The 24,797-nt window shown below is 45.0% G+C and overlaps 1 protein-coding gene across 3 annotated transcripts in view; it reads left to right on the top strand.

Annotated features, from left to right (window-relative positions):
• Positions 1-24,797, top strand: part of CNTN5 (contactin 5) — a 1,298,632-nt gene that overhangs the window by 1,115,266 nt on the left and 158,569 nt on the right. For all 3 annotated transcript variants that reach the window (XM_075851517.1, XM_075851516.1, XM_075851518.1), the window contains 2 exons: positions 22,296-22,423; positions 23,569-23,744. In XM_075851517.1, coding sequence (XP_075707632.1) covers positions 22,296-22,423; positions 23,569-23,744 — 304 coding nt within the window. The remainder of the gene's footprint in view (positions 1-22,295; positions 22,424-23,568; positions 23,745-24,797) is intronic.

Consider the following 24,797-nt stretch of genomic DNA (forward strand, 5'->3'; position numbering starts at 1 on the left):
GGGAGGTTCGGATTATGAGGGATGTTAAAGGCATGGTATTGCCCGAAAAACATGTTTTTTTTTTTTTAATTAAACATTTAGTGTGTGGGTGATTAAACATTGTTCAAATTTTTTTTATTTTTTTCACGAGTCAGGAAATAGTCAGGAAATATTATAAATTAATTCTAATTTATAATACTACCCATTTTTGGTCACTAGATGGAGCTATTTCCCAAAATTGCAGCATTGCAACATTGGGTTAAAAGCTCTCGCTCTAGTGAGCTCTCAGCATCCCCCCCTCCTTTATCCTGGCTAGTGCCGGGATAAACGAGGGGTTTGAACGGTGTAACCTCCTACACTGTGTGTCGCCATTTTTTGAGCTAACACACAGCGTAGTAGGTTTACATACAGTAGTAAACACGAACATACATTGAAATCTCTTACCTGCTCCTGCCGCCGCGGCTCCCTCCGGCCCGTCCGCTCCGTTTGCTGCCGCTGTTCCATGTGCACAAGTCCGGAAGCCGCGACCGGAAGTAGTAATATTACTGTCCGGCCGCGACTTCCGGTCCACAGGAAAATGGCGCCGGACGACGCCAATTTCGAATAGGACTGTGTGGGAGCGGCGCATGCGCAGTTCCCACACAGACGCCGTACACGGCAGTCAATGGGACGGGAGCCGTTCGCAGTCCCTATGGGACTGTGGCTGCCGTATTCCATGTCTGTGTGTGTCGTTAATCGACACACACAGTAATGGAAACAAAAATGGCAGCCCCCATAGAGAAGTAAATCAATTAAAAACGTAAAAAGTACAACACAGCAACATACATTAATAAAATTTATTGATCTATCACACTAAAACACATAACATATTAAAAAAAAAGTTGGTCGTGACACTCTTCCTTTAATCTAAGGTCGTTGGCAGAACGTAGAGCACAGGTAGGGTGGTAGACAGAGATGAGGGAGGAGATGTAAGGAGGTGCAGCACTGTGGAGAGTTTTGTGGGTGAGAATAATAAGTTTGAATTTTATTCTGAAAAGTATGGGCAACCAGCGCAGTGACGCATTGGGTAGAGGCACTGGTGTAGCAGTGCAGTGCTGTGACTGGCACAGGGTAGAGGCACTGGTGTAGCAGTGCAGTGCAGTGACTGGCACAGAGTAGAGGCACTGGTGTAGCAGTGCAGTGCAGCGACTGGCACAGGGTAGAGGCACTGGTGTAGCAGTGCAGTGCAGTGACTGGCACAGGGTAGAGGCACTGGTATAGCAGTGCAGTGCAGTGACTGGCACAGGGTAGAGGCACTGGTGTAGCAGTGCAGCGACTGGCACAGGGGAGAGGCACTGGTGTAGCAGTGCAGTGCAGTGACTGGCACAGAGTAGAGGCACTGGTGTAGCAGTGCAGTGCAGCGACTGGCACAGGGTAGAGGCACTGGTGTAGCAGTGCAGTGCAGTGACTGGCACAGGGTAGAGGCACTGGTATAGCAGTGCAGTGCAGTGACCGGCACAGGGTAGAGGCACTGGTGTAGCAGTGCAGTGGAGTGACTGGCACAGGGTAGAGGCACTGGTGTAGCAGTGCAGTGCAGTGCAGTGACTGGCACAGGGTAGAGGCACTGGTGTAGCAGTGCAGTGCAGTGACCGGCACAGGGTAGAGGCACTGGTGTAGCAGTGCAGTGACCGGCACAGGGTAGAGGCACTGGTGTAGCAGTGCAGTGTAGTGACTGGCACAGGGTAGAGGCACTGGTGTAGCAGTGCAGTGCAGTGACCGGCACAGGGTAGAGGTACTAGTGTAGCAGTGCAGTGACCGGCACAGGGTAGAGGCACTGGTGTAGCAGTGCAGTGCAGTGACTGGCACAGGGTAGAGGCACTGGTGTAGCAGTGCAGTGACCGGCACAGGGTAGAGGCACTGGTGTAGCAGTGCAGTGACTGGCACAGGGTAGAGGCACTGGTGTAGCAGTGCAGTGACTGGCACAGGGTAGAGGCACTGGTGTAGCAGTGCAAGTGCAGTGACCGGCACAGGGTAGAGGCATTGGTGTATTGGTTGGTCAGAAAGATTGGCCTGGCTGCTGCATTGAGGATAGATTGGAGAGGGAAAAGTTTAGTGAGGGGAAGACCGATTAGTAATGAGTTACAGTAGTCAAGACGAGAGTGAATCAGAGCGACAATTAGGGTTTTGGCTGTTTCCGCAGTAAGAAAAGGGCAGATTCTGGAGATGTTTTTGAGGTGAAAGTGACAGGAGCGCGAAAGTGATTGAATGTGAGGAGTAAGGGAATGATCTGAGTCAAAAATAACCCCAAGACAGCGGGCGTGCTGCCCAGGAGTTATAATAGTGCCACACACAGAGATGGAGGCATCAGGTTTAGGGAGGTTAGTAGACGGTGGGAACTCCGTTCTAGGCCTTATTCACATGAACGTGTTTTACGACCGTGCTACGCGTGTGATTTTCACGCGCCTCGCACGGACCTATGTTAGTGAATGGGGCCGTTCAGACTGTCAGTCAATTTCACGCAGCTTACGTGCGCTGCGTGAAACTCATGACATGTCCTATATTTGCCCGTGTTTCACGCAGCATGTACCCATTGAAGTCAATGGGTGCGTGCAAATCGCGCTCGGCACACGGAAGCACTTCCGGGTGCCACGCGTGATGCGCGCTACAGTAGTAAAAAGAATGAATGAAAACAGAAAAGCACCACGTGCTTTTCTGTTTGTAAACATAAAACCAGAGTTTCATCATGATGTCGGCTGCGCGAAAATCACGCAGCCACGCACCATATGCTGATGACACACGGATCTTTTGCGCGCGCAAAACGCAGCGTTTTTTGCGCGCACAAAACAGACACGTCCATGTGAATAAGGCCATAGAAAGATTTTGTTTCAGATAGAGAGAGGACATGATGTTAGAGACAGCGGACAGACAATCACTGGTGTTTTGTATTAGATCAGAGGAGTACTTATGAGGCTACTTTTTCTGTCAACAGGTTCCCCAAAGAGTCAGGGGCAGAGCTATAAGGGGAGCAGAGGTAGCAGTTTCACACAGTGTGCCTGCGAGGGCGAAAAGATCCATATGCCAAATAAAACACCAGTATTATAAATGGCACATGATAGGTGAAGGGCCCTGTAAAGCCTCTGCAGAGGCTACTATCACTCCCTCTCATAGCATTCCCTGGCAGCCAGTCAAAGTTTGAGAACAATTTCCTCCCTTTTTCTATACACTGATTGGATCTGTCTATAAAGTTTGAAACAACTGATATCCTATTTTTAGCATATTAAAAAACAAGAAATGTTAGAAGTAAATGATGTCATCAGTGATGGAAGTTGTCATTTCATCTTTTCAGGGGTATTCCCAAAATAATAAATGATCACTGGATAGGTGATAATTTTGTGATTGCTGGGGGCACAACCGATAGGACCCCCATCGATCATGAAAACAGGGACCCGAACCCCCAGATCCTTCTCAATGCACCCCAGCAGTGAGGATGAACTTGAACTAAGCGGTGGTCAAACATGTGCCCGCTGCTCCATTTAATGTCCTCCTCACTGCGGTCGAGCAGTGCGGAGGAACAGGGGTTTGGGAACAACCATTCTAACGATCGGTGGGGGTCCCAGTGGTGGGGCCCCCATTAATCAGAAACTTATCACCTATCCTACGGATATGAGGTCATTTATGATTTTGGGAAAAACCCTTTTAAGAGTCCAAAATGGCAAATCTTTCTTGTCTTCCAGGTAGAAAATCTAGAAATGTATTAGGATGCAGTCACATGTTGTGTATTTGGCATTTGTATTTCCGCAGCGTAAAAATAAATTGCGTAAAACTTTATAATGTTATCCAATGGGAAAAATATTCAGCAACGCAAGAAATTAAGAAATCTGAGTTGAATCGTGTGGTGGTGGTGGTGGTGGTCAGGGAACCACAATGTGCACAATAGTGTTACAATGTCACAAGTATATACCGTATAACAATCCCAAGTAATAGATCAGGTTAACTATCAGGAACAAGAGGTATACACTCAATAGGACAATGCATTTAAGTACAATCCTATGTAACCTTAGTATTAACAACAAACATTGGACAGTTACCAACCAGATTGTTACATATTGTGCCCCGCTTACACAAGAGACCCCCCCCCCACCACCACCACAGAACCCTGACGTATGTATCACTGTAAGCTTTTTCAATATGCTACTTGTGACTGCTTTACTTGAAAGCCTATCCTATTTTATTGGTGGGGTCCCAACAGTGGGATTTTTTTGCCCATCCCAGATTAGCAGATTAAGGCCAGGATCACACAGACACTGTTTAGATGCATTTTTTTGGGACAGTTTTTGGCTCAGGTTTTTTAACCAAACACAGGAGTGGATACAAAAGAAAGGAGAGTCATGGGTCTTGTCTTCATACCTTTCATTCCTTTTGGATCTACTTCTGTCTGTGGTTCAGAAAACGGAGCCTAAAACTGCTACAAAAACTGCATTAAAACGGTGTGTGTGATCCTGATCTAACAGTGAGTGCAGGATTACAGGAAATATACTGTACTATACATTGTTTTTCATTTCAGAGTTAGGGTATGTTCACACGCTAGACTAAAAACGTCTGAAAATACGGAGCTGTTTTCAAGGGAAAACAGCTCCTGATTTTCAGACGTTTTTTAAGCCACTCGCGATTTTTGCTGCGTTTTTCGCTGCGTTTTTTACGGCCGTTTTTGGAACTATTTTCTATAGTCAATGAAAAACATTTCCAAAAACGGCCCAAGAAGTGACCTGCACTTCTTTTTCACGGCTGTTTTTTTACGTGGCCATTTTTTAAAACGGTTGTGTAAAAAAACGGCCCGTCGGAACAGAACGCCGTTTTTCCCATTGAAATCAATGGGCAGATGTATGGAGGCGTTCTGCTTCCGGGTTTTTCGGGCGTTTATGTCCCGAAAAATGGCAGAAAATAGGTTGTGTGAACATACCCTTAAGGTTGTATCATGATAATAGTAGTGTTAAACAAAGCATCATTATTTTTTTTAAATGTATTATTTTTTGAATTTTATTATTTTCATTTCATTTTTTTTATTTCTAATTAAATACCTTGTTACACAAATTACATAAATCTTGTTCATGTAGCATATACATTAATTACTAAATATCTGATAATATTTTTCTAAATACAATTGATACAAAAGTTCATATGCTAATTTTGTGGGGGATTTTGCCCAAGGTTAATATGAGTGGTAAACTGGTAATACTTGGAATGTTGTTTGCCCTTCACACAGAATGCAGAATTTGTTAATAAGATCTGAAGCTCATTAACCTCTGGCAATGATATCCATGGTAACAATTCCCAAAAGAATATTTTACATTCATAATTAACCCATCTCTACTTAATGGTATGGTCTTACTGAAGAGAGCGGTGGGATTCTATAATCATTGTCTGTTGGGAGAAGTTGGATTATTTTCTGTATTTTGGCTGATGAGATGATATATTGTAATTTGCAGTTTTAGGCAATGCTTTTTATTCGTGGTTATAGTATGAGCTGTAAGTACGTATTGGAAAAGATAAAAATGAAACATTATTCCTTCCACCTGCTTTGAATTTTAATCGGAAACACCAATTACTGAGCGTGTTTTACAGTGTGCTACAAGATGGACATTAGATTAAATCCAGAATTTTTAGAAACCTTCATTTCACAATATGCAGATCTGCATATACGAGAATTTTTTTTCATTATAACATCTCCAGGTTTTATTTTTTTTAAGAAGATTTGGCTCATTTTTTCAGAATAAGATTATATTTAAAATGATAGCATATTAAATCATTAAAGGGTAACTCCACCCAAGAAGCATAATTTTTCTACTGTTTTATTAGCATATTTTAACGACGGGGGTAGGAAAACGGAAAAGTGAGCCCTAATCTACCCGCCACTCTGTCCCTGCCTACTTGCAACGACCCACCCTAGGCGACGGGGTACAACTGGGTGGCGGTCCCTATGCTCAGTAAGTGCACGAGACAAACATACAAGGGAATACAAAGCAAAGGGAAAGGGGCAGTTGCCCACGGCAACGCCGTGAGCAACCAGAGTGGTGAACGAGCCAAGTCAAACCAGGAGTGCATGAGGTACCAAACGCAGAGCAGGAGAGTAGTCAGTAAGCCAGGGTCAGTATGGAGCAGGATCAAATAGTTAGGAGCTGTAGCTGGGCCAGGAAACCACACGAGAAGAATCACAAGCAAAGGAGGAACAGGAAAGGCAGGTATAAATAGACAGAGGGCGGGAGCTAGCTCCGTCTGGCCAGGCTGCGATAGGCTCTCCCACTCCTAAGCCTGCCATCCTGAGTGGTGGAAGATGGAGTCAGTCTCAGAGACGTAGATTCAGGTGCAGACTGATTAACTATGGGAGTTAACCCCGAAGCTGTGCCTGGCAGATCTTTTACAGTACCCCCCCTTTTATGAGGGGCCACCGGACCCTTTCTAAGTGGACCTGGTTTACTGGGGAAACGAAGGTGGAACTTCCTGACCAATACCCCAGCGTGAATATCCCGGGCGGGTACCCAAGTCCTCTCCTCAGGCCCGTATCCTGTCCAATGGACCAGGTACTGGAGGGAGCCTTGGACCATCTTGCTGTCCACAATCTTGGCCACCTCGAATTCCACCCCCTCAGGGGTGAGAACGGGAACAGGAGGTTTCCTCGAGGGAGCCAAGGACGGGGAGCAGTGTTTAAGGAGGGAGGCATGAAACACGTCGTGTATACGAAAAGATGGGGGTAACTCCAGCCAGAAGGAGACAGGATTGAGGACTTCAATGACCTTATACGGCCCAATAAACCGGGGAGCAAACTTCTTGGACGGGACCTTGAGACGCAAGTTCCTAGACGATAACCACACCAGATCCCCGACCATAAACAAGGGGTTAGCAGAACGTTTTCTATCAGCCTGAGTTTTTTGTATAATCTGGGACGCCTCTAGGTTCTTCTAAACCTGGGCCCAGACTGTGCACAGTTCCCGATGAACGACCTCTACCTCGGGATTGTTGGAACTACCAGGTGAAATGGAGGAGGACCGTGGATTAAACCCAAAATTACAGAAAAAGGGGGAGACCCCTGACGAGTTACTGACCCGGTTATTAAGGGAAAATTCGGCGAGGGGAATGAATGAGACCCAATTATATTGACAGTCAGAGATAAAACACCTTAAATATTGTTCTAGAGATTGATTAGTCCTCTCAGTTTGGCCATTGGTTTCAGGATGGAAGGCAGAGGAGAAGGACAGATCAATCTCCAACTTTTTACAGAAGGCTCTCCAAAACAATGAAACAAATTGTACCCCTCTGTCCGAAACAATATTGACAGGGACGCCATGGAGACGCAGGATGTGTTTGACAAACAAGGTAGCTAACGTCTTGGCGTTGGGTAGTTTCTTGAGGGGCACAAAGTGGCACATCTTACTGAAGCGGTCTACTACCACCCACACCACCGACTTGCCTTGGGATGGAGGCAAATCGGTGATAAAATCCATGGAGATATGTGTCCAAGGTCTCTGGGGAATGGGCAACGAACGTAGTAAGCCCGCTGGTCGGGACCTGGGAGTCTTGGACCTAGCACAAACCTCACTAGCGGCGAAGTAGGCCTTAACATCTTTAGGCAACACAGGCCACCAATAGTTTCTGGCAATGAGGTGTTTGGTACCCAGGATGCCTGGATGACCAGATAGTGCGGAGTCATGATTTTCCTTAAGTACCCTTAGCCGGTATTGCAGGGGAACAAACAGCTTGTCCTCAGGAAGGTTCCCGGGAGCTGAACCTTGATCAGCTGCAATATCAGAGACTAAATCAGAATCAATGGAAGAAATGATTATACCAGGAGGCAAAATACAAGCAGGATCTTCCTCCGAAGGAGGGCTGGCCATGAAGCTACGCGACAGTGCATCGGCCTTAATATTTTTAGACCCAGCCCTATAGGTAACCAAAAAGTTGAATCTGGTAAAAAATAGCGCCCATTGGGCTTGTCTCGGGTTGAGCCTCCGGGCAGATTTTAGGAAAACCAGATTCTTGTGGTCGGTAAGGACCGTTACCTGGTGCCTAGCCCCCTCCAGGAAGTGGCGCCACTCTTCAAATGCCCATTTAATGGCTAAGAGTTCGCGGTTGCCAATATCATAGTTACTCTCAGTGGGCGAAAACTTCCTGGAGAAGTAGGCACAGGGGCGGAGATGGGTGAGGGAACTGGTACCCTGGGACAAGACAGCCCCCACTCCCACCTCGGATGCGTCAACTTCCACGATAAATGGCTCCATTTGGTTGGGCTGAACCAGCACCGGGGCCGAGATAAAGCACTTCTTAAAGACCTCAAAAGCCTGGACAGCCTCAGGAGGCCAGTGGAGGAGATCAGCACCTTTGCGAGTGAGGTCCGTAAGAGGCTTAGCGATGACCGAGAAGTTAGCAATAAATCTCTTGTAATAATTAGCAAACCCCAAAAAACACTGTAACGCCTTCAGGGAGGCAGGTTGGACCCATTCCGCCACAGCCTGAACCTTGGCGGGGTCCATGCGGAATTCATGAGGAGTGAGGATTTGACCCAAAAATGGTATCTCCTGTACCCCAAACACACATTTTTCGGTTTTCGCAAACAGTTTGTTTTCCCGAAGGACCTGGAGCACCTTCCTGACGTGCTCAATGTGGGAGGACTAGTCCTTGGAAAACACCAGTATGTCATCAAGGTACACTACAAGAAATATCCCCAGGTAATCTCTCAAAATCTCATTTATGAAATTCTGGAAGACCGCAGGAGCATTACACAACCCAAAGGGCATGACGAGGTATTCGAAATGACCTTCGGGCGTGTTAAACGTAGTCTTCCACTCATCCCCCTCTTTGATGCGGATAAGGTTATACGCCCCCGTAGATCAAACTTAGAGAACCATTGGGCCCCCTGAACCTGATTAAAGAGATCAGGAATAAAAGGAAGGGGATACTGGTTCCTTACAGTGACCTTATTCAGGTTACGGTAGTCAATGCATGGCCTAAGACCACCATCCTTCTTCCCTACAAAGAAGAAGCCAGCACCTACCGGAGAAGTAGAGGGGCGAATGTAACCCTTGGCCAGGCATTCCTGGATATACTCTCTCATGGCTTCACGTTCGGGACAAGAAAGATTAAATATCCTACCCTTAGGAAGCTTAGCTCCTGGTACCAATTCGATAGCGCAATCGTATTCTCTATGAGGAGGTAACACTTCGGAGGCCTCCTTAGAGAAAACATCAGCGAAGTCCGAACAAACTCGGGTAGCGTGTTCACCTCCTCAGGGGGAGAAATAGAATGAACAGAAAAACATGACGTCAAACATTCATTACCCCATTTGGTAAGCTCCCCAGTATTCCAGTCAAACGTGGGATTATGCAACTGCAACCAGGGAAGGCCTAAAACCAAATCGGACGATAATCCCTGCATCAACAGTACAGAGCACTGCTCCAAATGCATGGAGCCAACAAGGAGTTCAAAAACAGGGGTATGTTGTGTAAAATAACCATTATCAAGAGGAGTGGAGTCGATACCCACTACCGGGACAGGTTTAGGCAAATCAATCAAAGGCATAGCAAGAGACATAGCAAATTCCACAGACATGATATTAGCAGAGGACCCTGAATCCACGAAGGCACTGCCGGTAGCAGACCTACCACCAAAAGAGACCTGAAAGGGAAGCAAGATCTTATAACGTTTCATATTTACGGGAAATACCTGTGCGCCGAAGTGACCTCCCCGATTATCACTTAGGCGCGGAAGTTCTCCGGCTGCATTCTTACGCTTAGGACAGTTGTTCACTTGATGCTTGTCATCCCCACAGTAGAAGCAGAGACCATTCTTCCTGCGGAATTCTCTACGTTGCTGGGGGGACACGGAGGCCCCGAGTTGCATAGGTACCTCTGAGTCTTCCGGGGAGGAACGAAGCAACGGAACCTCGGGAGGCATCATGGGTGAGTCGGAGGAGAAAACACATAAATGTTCACGTTGTCGTTCCCTGAGACGTCGGTCAAGTCGTACCGCTAAAGCCATAACCTGGTCTAGGGAGTCAGAAGAGGGATAGCTAACTAGCAGGTCTTTCAGGGCATTCGACAGACCCAACCTAAACTGGCACCTTAAGGCAGGGTCATTCCACCGAGAAGCTACGCACCACTTCCTAAAGTCAGAACAATACTCCTCAACAGGTCTCTTACCCTGACGTAAGGTCACCAGCTGACTCTCGGCAAAGGCAGTCCTGTCAGTCTCGTCATAAATGAGTCCGAGAGCAGAAAAGAAACGATCAACGGAGGAAAGTTCAGGGGCGTCAGAAGCCAAGGAGAAGGCCCACTCTTGGGGCCCTTCCTGGAGCCGGGACATAATTATACCCACCCGCTGGCTCTCAGAACCTGAGGAATGAGGCTTTAAGCGAAAGTAAAGCCTACAACTCTCCCGAAAGGAGAGAAAAGCCCTCCGGTCCCCTGAGAACCGGTCAGGCAACTTGAGGTGGGGTTCAAGAGGTGAGGTGAGGGGAACTACCAAGGTAGCATCAGGCTGGTTGACCCTCTGAGCCAGGGCCTGGACCTGTAGGGAGAGACCCTGCATTTGCTGAGCCAGGGTCTCAAGGGGGTCCATAGTGGTGTCAGGGACCAGGGTAGACTAGGTATGGGCTTGTGATTATGTAACGACGGGGGTAGGAAAACGGACAAGTGAGCCCTAATCTACCCGCCACTCTGTCCCTGCCTACTTGCAACGACCCGCCCTAGGCAACGGGGTACAACTGGGCGGCGGTCCCTACGCTCAGTAAGTGCACGAGACAAACATACAAGGGAATACAAAGCAAAGGGAAAGGGGCAGTTGCCCACGGCAACACCGTGAGCAACCAGAGTGGTGAACGAGCCAAGTCAAACCAGGAGTGCACGAGGTACCAAACGCAGAGCAGGAGAGTAGTCAGTAAGCCAGGGTCAGTATGGAGCAGGATCAAATAGTTAGGAGCTGTAGCTGGGCCAGGAAACCACACGAGAAGAATCACAAGCAAAGGAGGAACAGGAAAGGCAGGTATAAATAGACAGAGGCGAGGCTGCGATGGGCTCTCCCACTCCTAAGCCTGCCATCCTGAGTGGTGGAAGATGGAGTCAGTCTCAGAGACGTAGATTCAGGTGCAGACTGATTAACTATGGGAGTTAACCCCGAAGCTGTGCCTGGCAGATCCTTTACACATATTCTTGGTTTATCTGCGCTGATATTTTACATTTTGTTTATAAATAGCATTTCTGTGTATACAATGATTCGGAAAGTCTTCAGACCCTTTCACTTTTTTCACATTTTGTTATGTTGAAGACATCATTTCCCCATCATTTTGCGCTCTATACCCATAATGACAAAGTGATAACAGAGTTATTCGTCTTTATTGAAAAGGAAAAACTAAAATATTACATTGGCATAAGTATTCAGACACTTTGGCAGTGATAAGTCTCTACATCTTGGGTTTGATGCCACGAGGTTTACACACCTGGATTTGGGGATTTTCTGCCCTTCTTCTCTGCAGATCTTCTCAAGCTCTGTCAGGCTGGATGGTGAGTTGGTGGACCGACAGTTGCAGGTCTCTCCAGAGATGTTCAATTGGGTTCAAGTCAGGGCTCTGGATGGGCCACTCAAGGACATTCATAGAGTTTTCCCCCCGCTACTCCTGTGTTGTCTCGGCTGTGTGCTTAGGGTCATCGTCTTGGTGGAAGGTGAACCTTCAGCCCAGTCTGAGGTCCAGAGCACTCTGGATCAGGTTTTCATTAAAAATATCTCTGTACTTTGCTCTATTCATCTTTCCCTCAACCCTGACCAGTCTCCCTGTCCCAGCCGCTGAAAAATACCCCCACAGCATGATGCTGCCACCACCATGCCTCACTGTAGAGATGGTATTGGGCAGGTGATAAGCAGTGATGGTTGAACTTCTGGAAGTTTCTCCCATCTTTTGAGCTAAGCCATAGTTACCGTTGGGTTCTTGGTCACCTCTCTTACCAAGGTCCTTCTCCCCTGATTACTTAGTTTGGTGGACAGCTCTAGGAAGAGTCCTGGTTGTTCCAAACCTCTTCTATTTAAGGATTATGGAGGTCACTGTGCTCTTGGAAACTTTCAGTGCACCAGAATTTTTTTTGTACCCTTCTCCAGATCTGTGCCTCCACATAATTCTGTCTCTGAGCTCTACAGGCAGTTCTTTCCTCCTGATGACTTGGTTTTTGCTCTGATATGCATTGTCAGCTGTGAGACCTTATATAGACAGGGGTGTGTCTTTCTAAATCATGTCCAATCAAATGAATTTACCACAGGTGGACTCCAATCAAGGTGTAGAAACATTTCAAAGATGATCTAGAGAAATAGGAGACCCCCAGAACTAAATTTGAAGTATCATAGCAAAAGGTCTGAATAGTTATGTCCATGCAAAATGTGAGTTTTTAATTTTTAATAAATTTGCAAAAAATGCCAAAATTCTATTTTCACTTTGTTATTATGGGATATTGAGTGCAAAATGATGGGGGAAAAAAAACATGATTTCTTCAATTTTATTTTAGCACAAAGCCTCAACATAACAAAATGTGGAAAAAAATTTAAAGGGTCTGAAAACTTTCCGAATGCACTGTATATGAAAAGGAATACAACCGGGAAAAACAGTGCAATAGAAGGACTTGGGTATACTGGTTACCAGTTAACTAAGCAACAGCAGCACTCATTGTCAAGCAGCAGCTAAAAAAGTAAACATGATTTAAGAGTGTATTAAACAAAACAAAAAAACAATAAAAACCTTTATGTAAATCCCTTTAAAGAGAATCTGTACATTTTCCTGACATGTCTGTTAAAGAAAATACTTGTATTCCCCATGTCATAACAATTATAAAGCAACTTTTCTTAATGGAAATGTATGAATATATTCACAACTGGATGTTGCCGTTTCCTTTGTCAAAGGACTGTGTCCCTCCACAGTTTCACTGTTCATCAGCGCTGATTGCACATTGTCAGAGTGTGTAGGGACTTATCCCATTGACAAGGGGAACGGTAACAACCAGTTATCAATGTATTTATATATTTCCAGGAGGAATAACAGACCAACTACACAACACAGAGTTCAAAGTAAAGATTCTCCAGAATTTTATGGGGAATTCAGGTATCTACTACTACAAACATGGCAGGAGATCTGAAATGTCCTTGTTAAGCCCTCAATATGGGGTACAATTTTGGTCTCTACAATGCAAAAAGTATATAGGGGAGCTAGATTAAAGAGGTCTCTGTTATAAGGAGATGCTGGAAAAATTGGTTGAGTTTGGAAAAGAGACATCTTAGAGGTGATTTTATTAACATGAATAATTATATGTGTGGCCAAAGAACAGGCACATGATTTATTTATTCCAAGAATTGTGCAAAGGACCAGGGGACATTCATTACAGTATGTGTGGAGAAAAGGAAATTCAGACATTAATATTGGAAAGGGTTCTTTACAGTTAGAGTAGTCAAACTATGAAATGCCCTTCTCCAGACACAGTAATAGCAGATACTATGTCAGCATTAAAACGGGTTAGCCATTGTTTTGACTATACCGTAAAAATATGCCAATATTACCGTCAAATTTCTTCCCTTTTTAGGGTTCTTCTACTCTATTTACTGTAGGTATAGGTTGATGCTTATAACATACAAGGAAGTACAGGAAGTTGTTTTGTAAATAGTAAATTTCATTACACAAAATGTGATTGTAAAAAAATGAAACCCATATTTCACGAAACTAAAGTGTGACAAAATGTGCCACAAAATACTCTGTATGAGACACCTATTAGTACACCTGTACATTACACCTACAGCAGCTTTTATGACATTCTAAATCCATAGGCATAATATGGAATTGGTTCTCCCTTTGCAGCTAAACTTGCTTCCACTCTTCTGGTTTTCTACAAGTATTCTGGGTAATTCTGTGAGAATTTTTGCCCATTCATCTAGTAGAGCATTTGTGCGGTCAGACACTGATGTTGAGGTAGACGGTCTGGTTCACAATCTTCGTTCTAGTTCATCCCAAAGGTGTTGGATTGCGGTTGAGGTCAGGGCTCTGTGCAGGCCTGTCAAGTTCTTCCACACCAAACTCACCCAACCATGTCTTTATGGACCTTGCTTTGTACAGTCATGCTCGACCAGAAAAGGCCGTACACCAAACTGTTCCCACAAAGTTGGAAGCTACAATTGTCCAAAATGTCTTGGTATGCTGAAGCATTAAGATTTCCCTTTAATGGACATCAGGGGCTTAGGTTAACCCCTAAAAACCAACCCCATAACATTGTCCCTCCTCCACCAAACTATACAGCTGGCACAATGCAGTCAGGCAGATAACATTCTCCTGGCATTCGCCAAACCCAGACTCGTCCATCAGACTGCCAGACAGAGAAGCGTCACTCCACAGAACTCGTTTCCACTGCTCCAGAGTCCAGTGGCGGCGTTCAACCACTTCATCTGACGCTTTGCATGGTGGCTGGTAATGTAAGGCTGGCATGTAGCTGCTCGGCCATGGAAACCCATGCCATGAAGCTCCCAGCTCGCAGTTTTTGTGCGGATGTTAATGCCGGAGGAGGTTTTGAACTGCAGTTATTGAGTCACTTTTATGCACTATACACCTCAGCACTCAGCGACCCCGCTCTGTAACTTTACAAGGTCTGCACTTCGTGGCAGAGTTGCTGTGGTTCCTCAACGCTTCCACTTTACAATAATATCACTCACAGTTGATGGTGGAATAACTAAGAGGAAGACATTTATTTTAAACTAACTGTTAGAAAACGTCCGTTGCTTTAAGATTACCATAACTACTGGTCAAGCTTCTGGGCGGTTCTGGTTTTAGTTGCTGAGCCTATTCCACTTCCCTGTCTTTTTTCCTATCTGATTGAAGGGTGGAGTATTTAAATCTGTGTTGGTTCTGTTTTCTTTGCTTGTGATTTTCCATGTTTCCATGTGTTTGATCAAGTTACTGACTATACCTTGTACATTTGACTATTTGGAACTGGACCTCGGCTTGTCTTTGGATTACCTTTTGCTTGCTGATTTGGACTTTCTACTTCCGGATGGTTTTGACCTCCACAATCCCTGATATGCACTAGCTTCGTGATTTGGACTTTCTGTTTACCTTTGGCTGTCTTGTTATCTGCTCTGGTATTGCCTGTATTGCACCTGTTATCCATAACCGAACTCTGTTAAAACAACCTGGGTTCTATGCTGCAAAGTCCAACCTGCCTTGCGATGGGCTCCGGTGAAAACCATAGAGTAGCCTTAGATTCTGTTGAGTTGTGACGGATTTGGGGTTGCGGGTTTATTTGCACGCTCATTCCTGCCAGTCTCCAGCAGCCTTTGGGAATCGCTTACCTTGCACTACCATAAACTTCCACCCTGGGAATTGCTCAACAGGTGATTCCATAACACTAACTTATTACAACGCTGGCGTCTTATTACAGGACCAAGCTGGAATTCAATGCACACTTTAGAAAGACCCATTCTTTTACAAATGTTTGTAAAGGCCACTGCCTGGCTAGTGCCGTATTTTATACACCTGTGGCAGTGGAACTGAATGAAACACCCGAATTCAGTGATTAAGAGGTGTGTCCCAATACTTTTGTTCATATAGTGTATATTTCCATGTGCCACAAAATATTTATCTGTGCCACATAATGATATTCTGTGTCTCAAACTATTATTTTGTGTCATAAAGTGGTATTCTGTACTATACTTAGGATAATTAAGTTTTTGGCAGCAGGCAAGCCTTTCTATTCCACACCTCAGTCGACATTTATTCATAACATTTTTAGAGATCCTTTTAGATGCAGACTCTTTATATGTGTACCTACAGTTTTAGTTACCACTCTGGCTTTATGTGCGTTTTACTGTTAAATACTTTACACTTACAATATAAATAGCTACTCAGATCAGATAGAAACTGGTATATATATTTACATATATCATACAGCTAAATTGTAATCCCATACTTGCCAATCCTCCGGATGTGTGAATCACATCTGTGTCATCTAAAATGAGAACTGGTATGAGTTTCGCAAATGGATATATCAATCAGACAGTCACAAGCAGTGTAATTAAAATGACAATCCCCTTAAAAACTGGGTATTTGCATGTGTTTAAGACTCTTTCATTAGCATCTGAGAAGACAAGATGCATCTTAATTATTGTTTGTAGAGCATGGTTGTTTTCTACCATCTATATCAGTGTCATGTATAATATTTATACGATGCTTCTAATGTATATATGGAAGGTTGTCTACGAAAGGTATGTAATTGCTGTAGAAGTCATATAATAATTAAAAAGGACCTGTCGGCTCTCCTGACATGTATGGGCCATGTTCCTACACCGTCTGACACTGTGCTGTCCAACACATCCTGTGGAGAAGGGTAATGGTAACTCCAAGTTGTCCATTTATTCATACATTTCTAGGAGGAATAACAGAGGAATAACAACACAAAGTTCTAGGAAAAAGTGCTCCAGAATTGTCATTTCATGGAGATTCTAAGTATTTATAAGGGTATTCCCAACTTGAACACTCATGGCATTTCCACAGCATATGCCATAAATGTCTGATAGATGCAGATCCCAGCTCTAGGACCTGCGCCTATATCGAGAACCGAGGTCACCAAATACAGAAAAGGAAATACAAAAAAAGCAAAATACAAAAACTTAAAACAACAAATAAACATAAGAAATGGTAATGAGCAAAGTGTGTTTGTCATTGCACTACTCAAATCAGAAAAAACATTAATAAGATGCGTAAAGAAACTATTTTTTTCTTTTTTGCACATATCATTGTAAAGCCCATTTTCACATCAGAGGAGCAGAACAACGAAAATGCTGGAAGCACAGGCTCCGTTTAACAACGGGAACAACTGGTGCCCGACGGAACCCATGGAATTTAATGGGTTCCATCGGGTTTCCATAGTGGTATCCACAGATTTACCGGAAACAATAGCGCAGCATACTGCATTATTGTTTCCAGTATTTTCTAAAGGAATCTGCAACACCCTACCGAAGCCTTAAACGCAGATGTGAACAGGGCCTAACTCGCCAGCAATTTTCTAGAGGTGTCATTTGTTTCTTCCCAGCTCAGTTGCGTCCATGTATTTTGAACCCTTTTATTATGGGCAGCTGTGCCATGTAATCTCAATCTGAGCACCAAAAGAGACCTCTCAAGAGATGCTCTCATGTGTAGACAGGAGGTAATTTCTTCTGTGTGGCTGATTTTCTGTGAACTACAGTATTACATCATCACCTATCAAATAATTTTCGGCAGCTCTGAGACCCCTCCTCTGCCCACCCCGCTCTAACCTCCTTGTTCCTCTGTATGTCCTCCTATGCATACAGTGCTGCTGAAGAGATTATTTCTACCCTATCTAAGGGAGCAGGAGTTCAGTGATATAATAGCTGAGTCCATTCAATGATTAGCTGCAGAGTTATAAAACTCCCATGATTCACACTGACTGTCTATACTATCTGTGTGTGCTGTGTGCAGAGTCCAGTGTATTTCTATGAGATGCTGTTTACTGTTTCCTGCTTGTAAAGACTGACATGCAGGTGTCACTAGCACCTATCACTATCAGGAGGCAGAGGAGACAGGCTGAAGCTACATCACTTAGGATACATTGAGACTCTGCAGTGTGAGGACAGAAGTTCTATGTCACTGATCTATCACTTGCTCCACTTAGATAGGACTCTGAGCAGAGCAAGAGCAGTGTGATTAAACTCCACCCGCTCTGCCTCTGCAAATTCAAACGCATCATGGGAAATGTAGTCTGCATTAAAGCTCTTGCGTACGACCGAGATCGGTCCGTGAAAAATGATCCATGTGTCGACCACGGTACAGGTGAACAGGACTCCTGGCGTCATAGACATTTATATTGCTAGGAGTCTCTGCCTCCCCACGGAACTGCTGTTCTGTACTGTATCATTTTGTTCAGTACGGAACAGCAATTCCGTGGGGAGGCAGGGACTCATAGCATAATAAATGTCTATGACACCAGGAGTCCCATTCACCTGTACCATGGTTGGGCTGGGAAATCTGTCCGACACTCAGACCGTTTTTCATGGCTCGATCTCGGTCATGTGCAAGGACCGTATCCAGAGAGTTGTGGTCAATGATTTGTACTCTGAATGGTCCCCAGTTATAAGTGGTGACTCCAGGGATCCGTACTGGGACCACTATTATTCAACTTATTTATTAATGATATAGAGGATGGGATTAATAGCACTATTTCTATTTTTGCAGATGACACCAAGCTATGTAATATAGTTCAGTCTATGGAAGATGTTCGTGAATTGCAAGCGCATTTAAACAAACTAAGTGTTTGGGCATCCAGTTGGCAAATGAGGTTTAATGTAGACAAATATAAAGTTATGCATCTGGGTACCAACAACCTGCATGCATCATATGTCCTGGGGGGGGGCTACACTGGGGGAGTCACTTGTTGAGAAGGATCTGGGTGTACTTGTAAATCATAAACTAAATAACAGCTTGCAATGTCAATCAGCTGCTTCAAAGGCCAGCAAGATATTGTCGTGTATTAAAAGAGGCATGGACTCGTGGGACAGGGATGTAATATTACCACTTTACAAAGCATTAGTGAGGTCTCATCTAGAATATGAAGTTCAGTTCTGGGCTCCAGTTCATAGAAAGGATGCCCTGGAGTTAGAAAAAATACAAAGAAGAGCAACGAAGCTAATAAGGGGCATGGAGAATCTAAGTTATGAGGAAAGATTAAAAGAACTAAACCTATTTAGCCTTGAAAAAAGACGACTAAGGGGGGACATGATTAATAATATAAATATATTAATGGCACATACAAAAAATATGGTGAAATCCTGTTCCATGTAAAACCCCCTCAAAAAACAAAGGGGCACTCCCTCCGTCTGGAGAAAAAAAGGTTCAACCTGCAGAGGCGACAAGCCTTCTTTACTGTGAGAACTGTGAATCTATGGAATAGTCACCGCAGGAGCCGTAACAGTAGGGACAGTAGATGGCTGCAAAAAAGGCTTAGATAATATCCTAGAACAAAAAAATATTAGCTCCTATGTGTAGACATTTTTACCTTCCCTTCTCTCATCCCTTGGTTGAACTTGATGGACATGTGTCTTTTTTCAGCCGTACGAACTATGTAACCATGGCCGGCCTTAGATATGTTCGACCAGGGCGCCATCTGCCACACTGCAAGAGGGGCGCCAGCGGGTGTGTGTATCCCCGCGGCGTTGCAACTACCAGCGGGGATACACACACTAACTGCAGTCGCCTTCTTCACTTAGTGGCCGTCGCTATCGCTGTAGCAGCCATAGCGGCTGCTAGCGGCGACACCGAGCATGAGGGCGGTAGCGCCGCTAGCAGCTGCTGTGGCTGCTATAGCGGTAGCGACGGCACTATAGCAGAGCAGGGAGGTATCTCCCTGCTCTGCTGTCTACTAGCGCCACTGTAGCTCCCTGAAGGAGCAGAATCCCCATGTGGCCGGGGATTCCGCTCCTGGAGCGCTGCTTGATGTCTCTGTCCATATATGGACAGTGACATCAGGGGAAACTCCTGAAGTGGAATCCCCGGTCACAGCGTTGCAGACTCTATGACCGGGGATTCCACTCCAGGAGAAGCCAATGACGTCATGGACACAGACGACAGGAGCTTCTCCAGGAGTGGAATCGACGGTCATAGCGTCCGCAACGCTGTGGGCGGGGATTCCCCCTCAGGAGTTTTCCCTGATGTCACTGTCCATATATGGACAGAGACATCAAGCAGCGCTCCAGGAGCGGAATCCCTGGCCACACGGGGATTCCGCTCCTTCAGGGAGCTACAGTGGCGCTATCTTTACTGGAAGGGGGGGGTTGCAATCTACAGGGGGGCTGTGGGCTGTGTGGCACTAGCTACAAAGGACAACCGTGCAGGAGCACACAAAATACCCAGCTTTCCCGGGTATCAAAAAAAAGTGTGGAAATAAACTAAGATATAACTTTTATCTAGCTAAAAGGATTAATCCTTTACTCAGACTAAATAAAAGTTATATCTTAGTTTATTTCCACACATTTATTTGATAGCTAGGAAAGCTGGGTATTTTGTATGCTCCTGCACAGTTGTCCTTTTTTGAATGTCTATTGCCCGCCAGCTATCAGGGTCATTTCGTAGTCCTTGCACTACCTACAAGGGGGCTGTGGGCAGTGTGGCACTACCTACCAGGGGGCTGTGTGGCACTACCAACCAGGGGGCTGTGGGCAGTGTGGCACTACCTACCAGGGGGCTGTGGGCTGTGTGGCACTACCAACCAGGGGGCTGTGGGCTGTATGGCACTACCAACCAGGGGGCTTTGGGGCACTACCAACCAGGGGGGTGTGGGGCACTACCAACCAGTGGGCTGTATGGCACTACCAACCAGGGGGCTGTGGGGCACTACCAACCAGGGGGCTTTGCGGCACTCCCTACCAGGGGTCTTTGCGACACTTCCTACCAGCGGGCTGTGCGGCACTCCCTACAGGGGGCTGTGCGGCACTCCCTACAGGGGGCTGTGCGGCACTCCCTACAGGGGGCTGTGTGGCGCTCCCTACAGGGGGCTGTGTGGCGCACTCTACTGGGGGCTGTGTGGCGCTATCTACAAGGGCGCTGTGTGGTGCTATCTACAAGGGGGCAGTGTGGCGCTACTTACAAAGGGGCTGTCTGGCGCTACCCACAAGGGCGCTGTGTGGTGCTACCTACAAGGGGCTATGTGGTGCTACCCACAAGGGGGCTGTGTGGCGCTACCTACAAGGGGCTGTTTGGTGCTACCTACAAAGGGGCTATGTGGTGCTACCCACAAGGGTGCTGTGTGGTGCTACCTACAAGGGGCTATGTGGTGCTACCCACAAGAGGGCTGTGTGGCGCTACCCACAAGGGGCTGTGTGGCGCTACCTACAAGGGGCTGTGTGGTGCTACCCACAAGGGGCTGTGTGGCGCTACCTACAAGGGGCTTTGTGGCGCTACCTACAGGGGGAATCTGTGAGTGGGTGGCTGATGGTCATTTTACTGTGAGTGGTGGGCTGATGGTCATTTTACTGTGAGTGGGGGGCTGATGGTCATTTTACTGTGAGTGGGGGGCTGATGGACTTCAAGTGGTTTCCACCTCTGACCTCCAATTGAAATTAATAGGAGGCAGAAAATACCTGCGGCGCCCGTTTAGAGCTTTTTTTCCTGCGGCTTTTGCATTCGCTTCAACAGCTTAAGAAAAAACACAAAAAAAATCTGTATGGCACTGTCTACAAGGGGGAGGTGCAGGGACTGTATGGTACTGTCTACAAGGGGGAGGTGGGGGGGCTGTATGGCACTGTCTACAAGGGGGAGGTGGGAGACTGTATGGCACTGTCTACAAGGGGGAGGTGCGGGGACTGTATGGCAAGATCTACAAGGGGGAGGTGTGGGACTGTATGGCACTGTCTACAAGGGGGAGGTGGGGACTGTATGGCAATGTCTACAAGGGGGAGGTGGGGGGCTGTATGGCACGATCTATAAAAAGGAGGTGGGGGATTATGGCACTGTCTACAGGGAGGCTGTATGGCAAAATCTACAGGGGGCACTATAGTGTGTGGGGGCCACTAAGCGGACATTATACTGTGTAGGGGTATTACAGATGGCATAATACTGTGGGCACAATTAGAGGACAAAATACTGTGTCCTTGAAGGGGTTGTAATATATTATATTATTAAATATTATTATTATACTGTATGGGGGCACTAAAGGGGCATTATAATTTTTTTATGGGGCATTTTATTTTTAATGAGGGGGGTGGGGCACCGAACGATCATTTTGCACAGGGCGCCATCTATCCTAGGGCCGGCCCTGTATGTAACTATATAATCAGTTAAGAGGATCACTAGAAGACTGCAATAGCAGGAATTGTCATTTTTACAAAAATGCTTGGAAAGGTAGTCAACGTATCTGGGCAGGAACATAGCGGTGCGAAGAATTATAGAATGCTTTACCTCCCTGTACACTAAGCTACTAAAATGGAAGTAGAGCTTCCCCAGGAACTACAAAAAATTTCAGGGGTTCCCGCATGGAAATGTGTTTGGGAATCACTGGTCTGTTAGATTTACTATAAAGCACCGTGTTAATGATTCCCTTGGGCCAAAATTAGTGGTGGGTTGCGATATACCAGAGAAATTGTCACACCCGTGAAAGATTTGCTATGAAGTTATGGGAGATGAGATCTATGATCACCTTTCTCTTTACAAACCACCTGCTCTACATGATTTTGACTGTGTTATGGTATCTTATTGGTTTTGTTAAAACGTATGTGCTATATATTGGTGACTCCTGATGTATAAAATAACTCTCTTTTTCCAGGATAGCTGTTCTTCCAGATGGAAGTTTACGGATCTTAAATGCTTCTAAATCAGATGAAGGAAAATACACATGCCGTGGGGAAAATTTGTTTGGTTCTGCAGAAATTACGACAGTTGTGTCTGTTACAGGTAATGACTTATCTCATCTGATAATTAGACCGTAGTTTTCTTATTGTGAATTGTTTAAATATGTTCTAATTATGGGAAAATTAAATCATTTTAGTGCACCCACCAGGATACATGATGTATTATATTTTATACATAAAAGATAGGTTTCAGAGATCCTGCACGGTCATTTAGCCCTTTAGTACCCATAAATAATTTAAACATTTGGGTTTTAAAGAGGAGAACCTAAAGTTCAAGTGAAAACAATTAAATAAATTACTAACCTTAAGCTGGCCATACACAAAATATCGGTCAACTTTTTAATGTATGTAGGGGCCTTCCGAATCTTCCCCGAAGGCAGATGTCAGGGAAAGGAAGGAACGGTCTTGTTGGCAGTTAAAGGAAAGGGTCTGGCAGCAGCTTAGTCCTCTCTCCCCATTGAAAAAACACATGCTCGTCAGAGCAAAATAGGACTGTTTATAGTAGAGTCAGGAGGAATATCTGTTGGCCGATCAAGCGTTTGGCCGAGAGCTATGCCATGTGTATAACTGGCTTGAGTTCTATCCTATTCTATTAAAAATAGATGTAGACCAATCCGAAAGCCAAAATCAATTCAAGTCATAAGCATAGCTCAACGGTTTTAGTGTATGGCTTGTGTAAGGTTTTGGAGTATTGGCACCAGCAGTTGGGCAAATGGATTTTTATTCCTCCTAATGTATTCAACCTTGCTAGCTGGTCAGTGTTATAGTGGTTGTTCGCTTTGGAAAATATTTTTTTTTAGAAAGCTCAAAATAAGTTGATGTTAGTTAGGGTTTCCTGCTTCTGATACTCCGTTCCCCCCCCCCCCCCCCCCCAAGTGATCAGCTGTCATCTGCAGAAGGAAGTTGGCAATACGTGTTCAATCCCCCTGCAGCGCCACCACAGGGGAAATAAAGCATTACATTATGCCCTTTCAAATCAGTGGTCTGTTTGTATAATGCAGGTATGTGCTCAGTGCTTCACATTGAGATACGTAAAATCTTTGGCTCTCCGCTTCGGCTGATAGTTGGAGAAAACGAGTGACCAATTCCACCCTATTTACTTAAAAAATCCTAGTAGAAAACTTTGTTGTCAATACATAATGTCTAAAACATTTTATAAAAGAAGTTTCATCCTCTCTCTATATATAGAACCAACAAAAATAGAACTAATACCAAAAAGAACGGAACTGACTGTTGGAGAGAGTGTTGTTCTCAGCTGCAAGGCCATCCATGATCCTCTCCTTGACATCAGCTTCTTCTGGACTTTAAATGAACAACCTGTTGATTTTGAAAAAGAAGATGGACATTTTGAAAGCATTAGAGCCGTAAGTAGATTCCAATCATTATCATCACTAAAGCTATTGATGATCCATCCCCAAGAATGGAGTCAAGCACAGTTTTGCTCGTTTGAAATAGCCGGACACATGACGAACAGAGGAAAGGAGATTTGGACTGTTGGGGGTACTCTCACCTTAGCTAATATGATCCCAAATTATTATTTTACAATTCCAGAAAATATTACATCAATGCCTTGTGGCAGATTTTTTTTAACATATAGTTGGCAGATAGTCTTCAAGGGAAGATTTTTTAATAAACTGTTCTTTGGTGTAACTACGGAGTTAGGCAGCATCTTATATATTTTCTTTGCACCTTTAAAAATAACCTTAACTTTTAGTTTTTTTGCTGTACTTAAGATGGTTTAAGGAGCTGCCCCTGCAGGAGGTAGAGGTCAGGGGCCCAGTCTAAGGGTATGTTCACTCGGTATATGTTTGAGGCAAAAAAATACGAGGCTGTTTTCAAGAGAAAACGGCTTCTGAATCCAGGTGCCTCGAGTGAACTACATGGTGTATTTCCTATTGAATTCAATGGGAAATGTTTCTAGATGTATTGCAAGTGTATTTCGAGGTGCATTAGGAGGCGTATTACGTGCCAAAATACGCTTGCAAATTTCCCATGTCAACATATCCAAAGGGTATATGTGCCATGGGCTGCTGGGTCACTCCTCTTTAGTAGTTATGTACTGTAGTGACTGTGTCAGTAGGGACTTACTTGAACAAGGTCACCATACAGGTGAAAGGAAATGGAAACCTAAGAACCACATCTTCCGTTTTTTTACCCAAACGCTATGTTTACCTTTGCAACTTTTTTTTTTATTTTAAAAATAACCAACTTAAAACTATCTAATAATTTTGTATATACAGCTCCTATACAGACCTAAGTGTTTCCATGGTTGCAGACTACAAACAACCCCTGTCTAGTCTGATCCTGTGTAGTCTGTAATACATCTATCCCCTACTTTTTACTGACCTATCGAATGTATGTTAGCAAGAAGATGGAATATGACTGCAGAATCAGACTACTCTGTGTTCATTTTGTAG

This window comes from Rhinoderma darwinii, chromosome 2, assembly GCF_050947455.1.
Source record: "Rhinoderma darwinii isolate aRhiDar2 chromosome 2, aRhiDar2.hap1, whole genome shotgun sequence".
Lineage (NCBI taxonomy): Eukaryota > Metazoa > Chordata > Amphibia > Anura > Rhinodermatidae > Rhinoderma > Rhinoderma darwinii.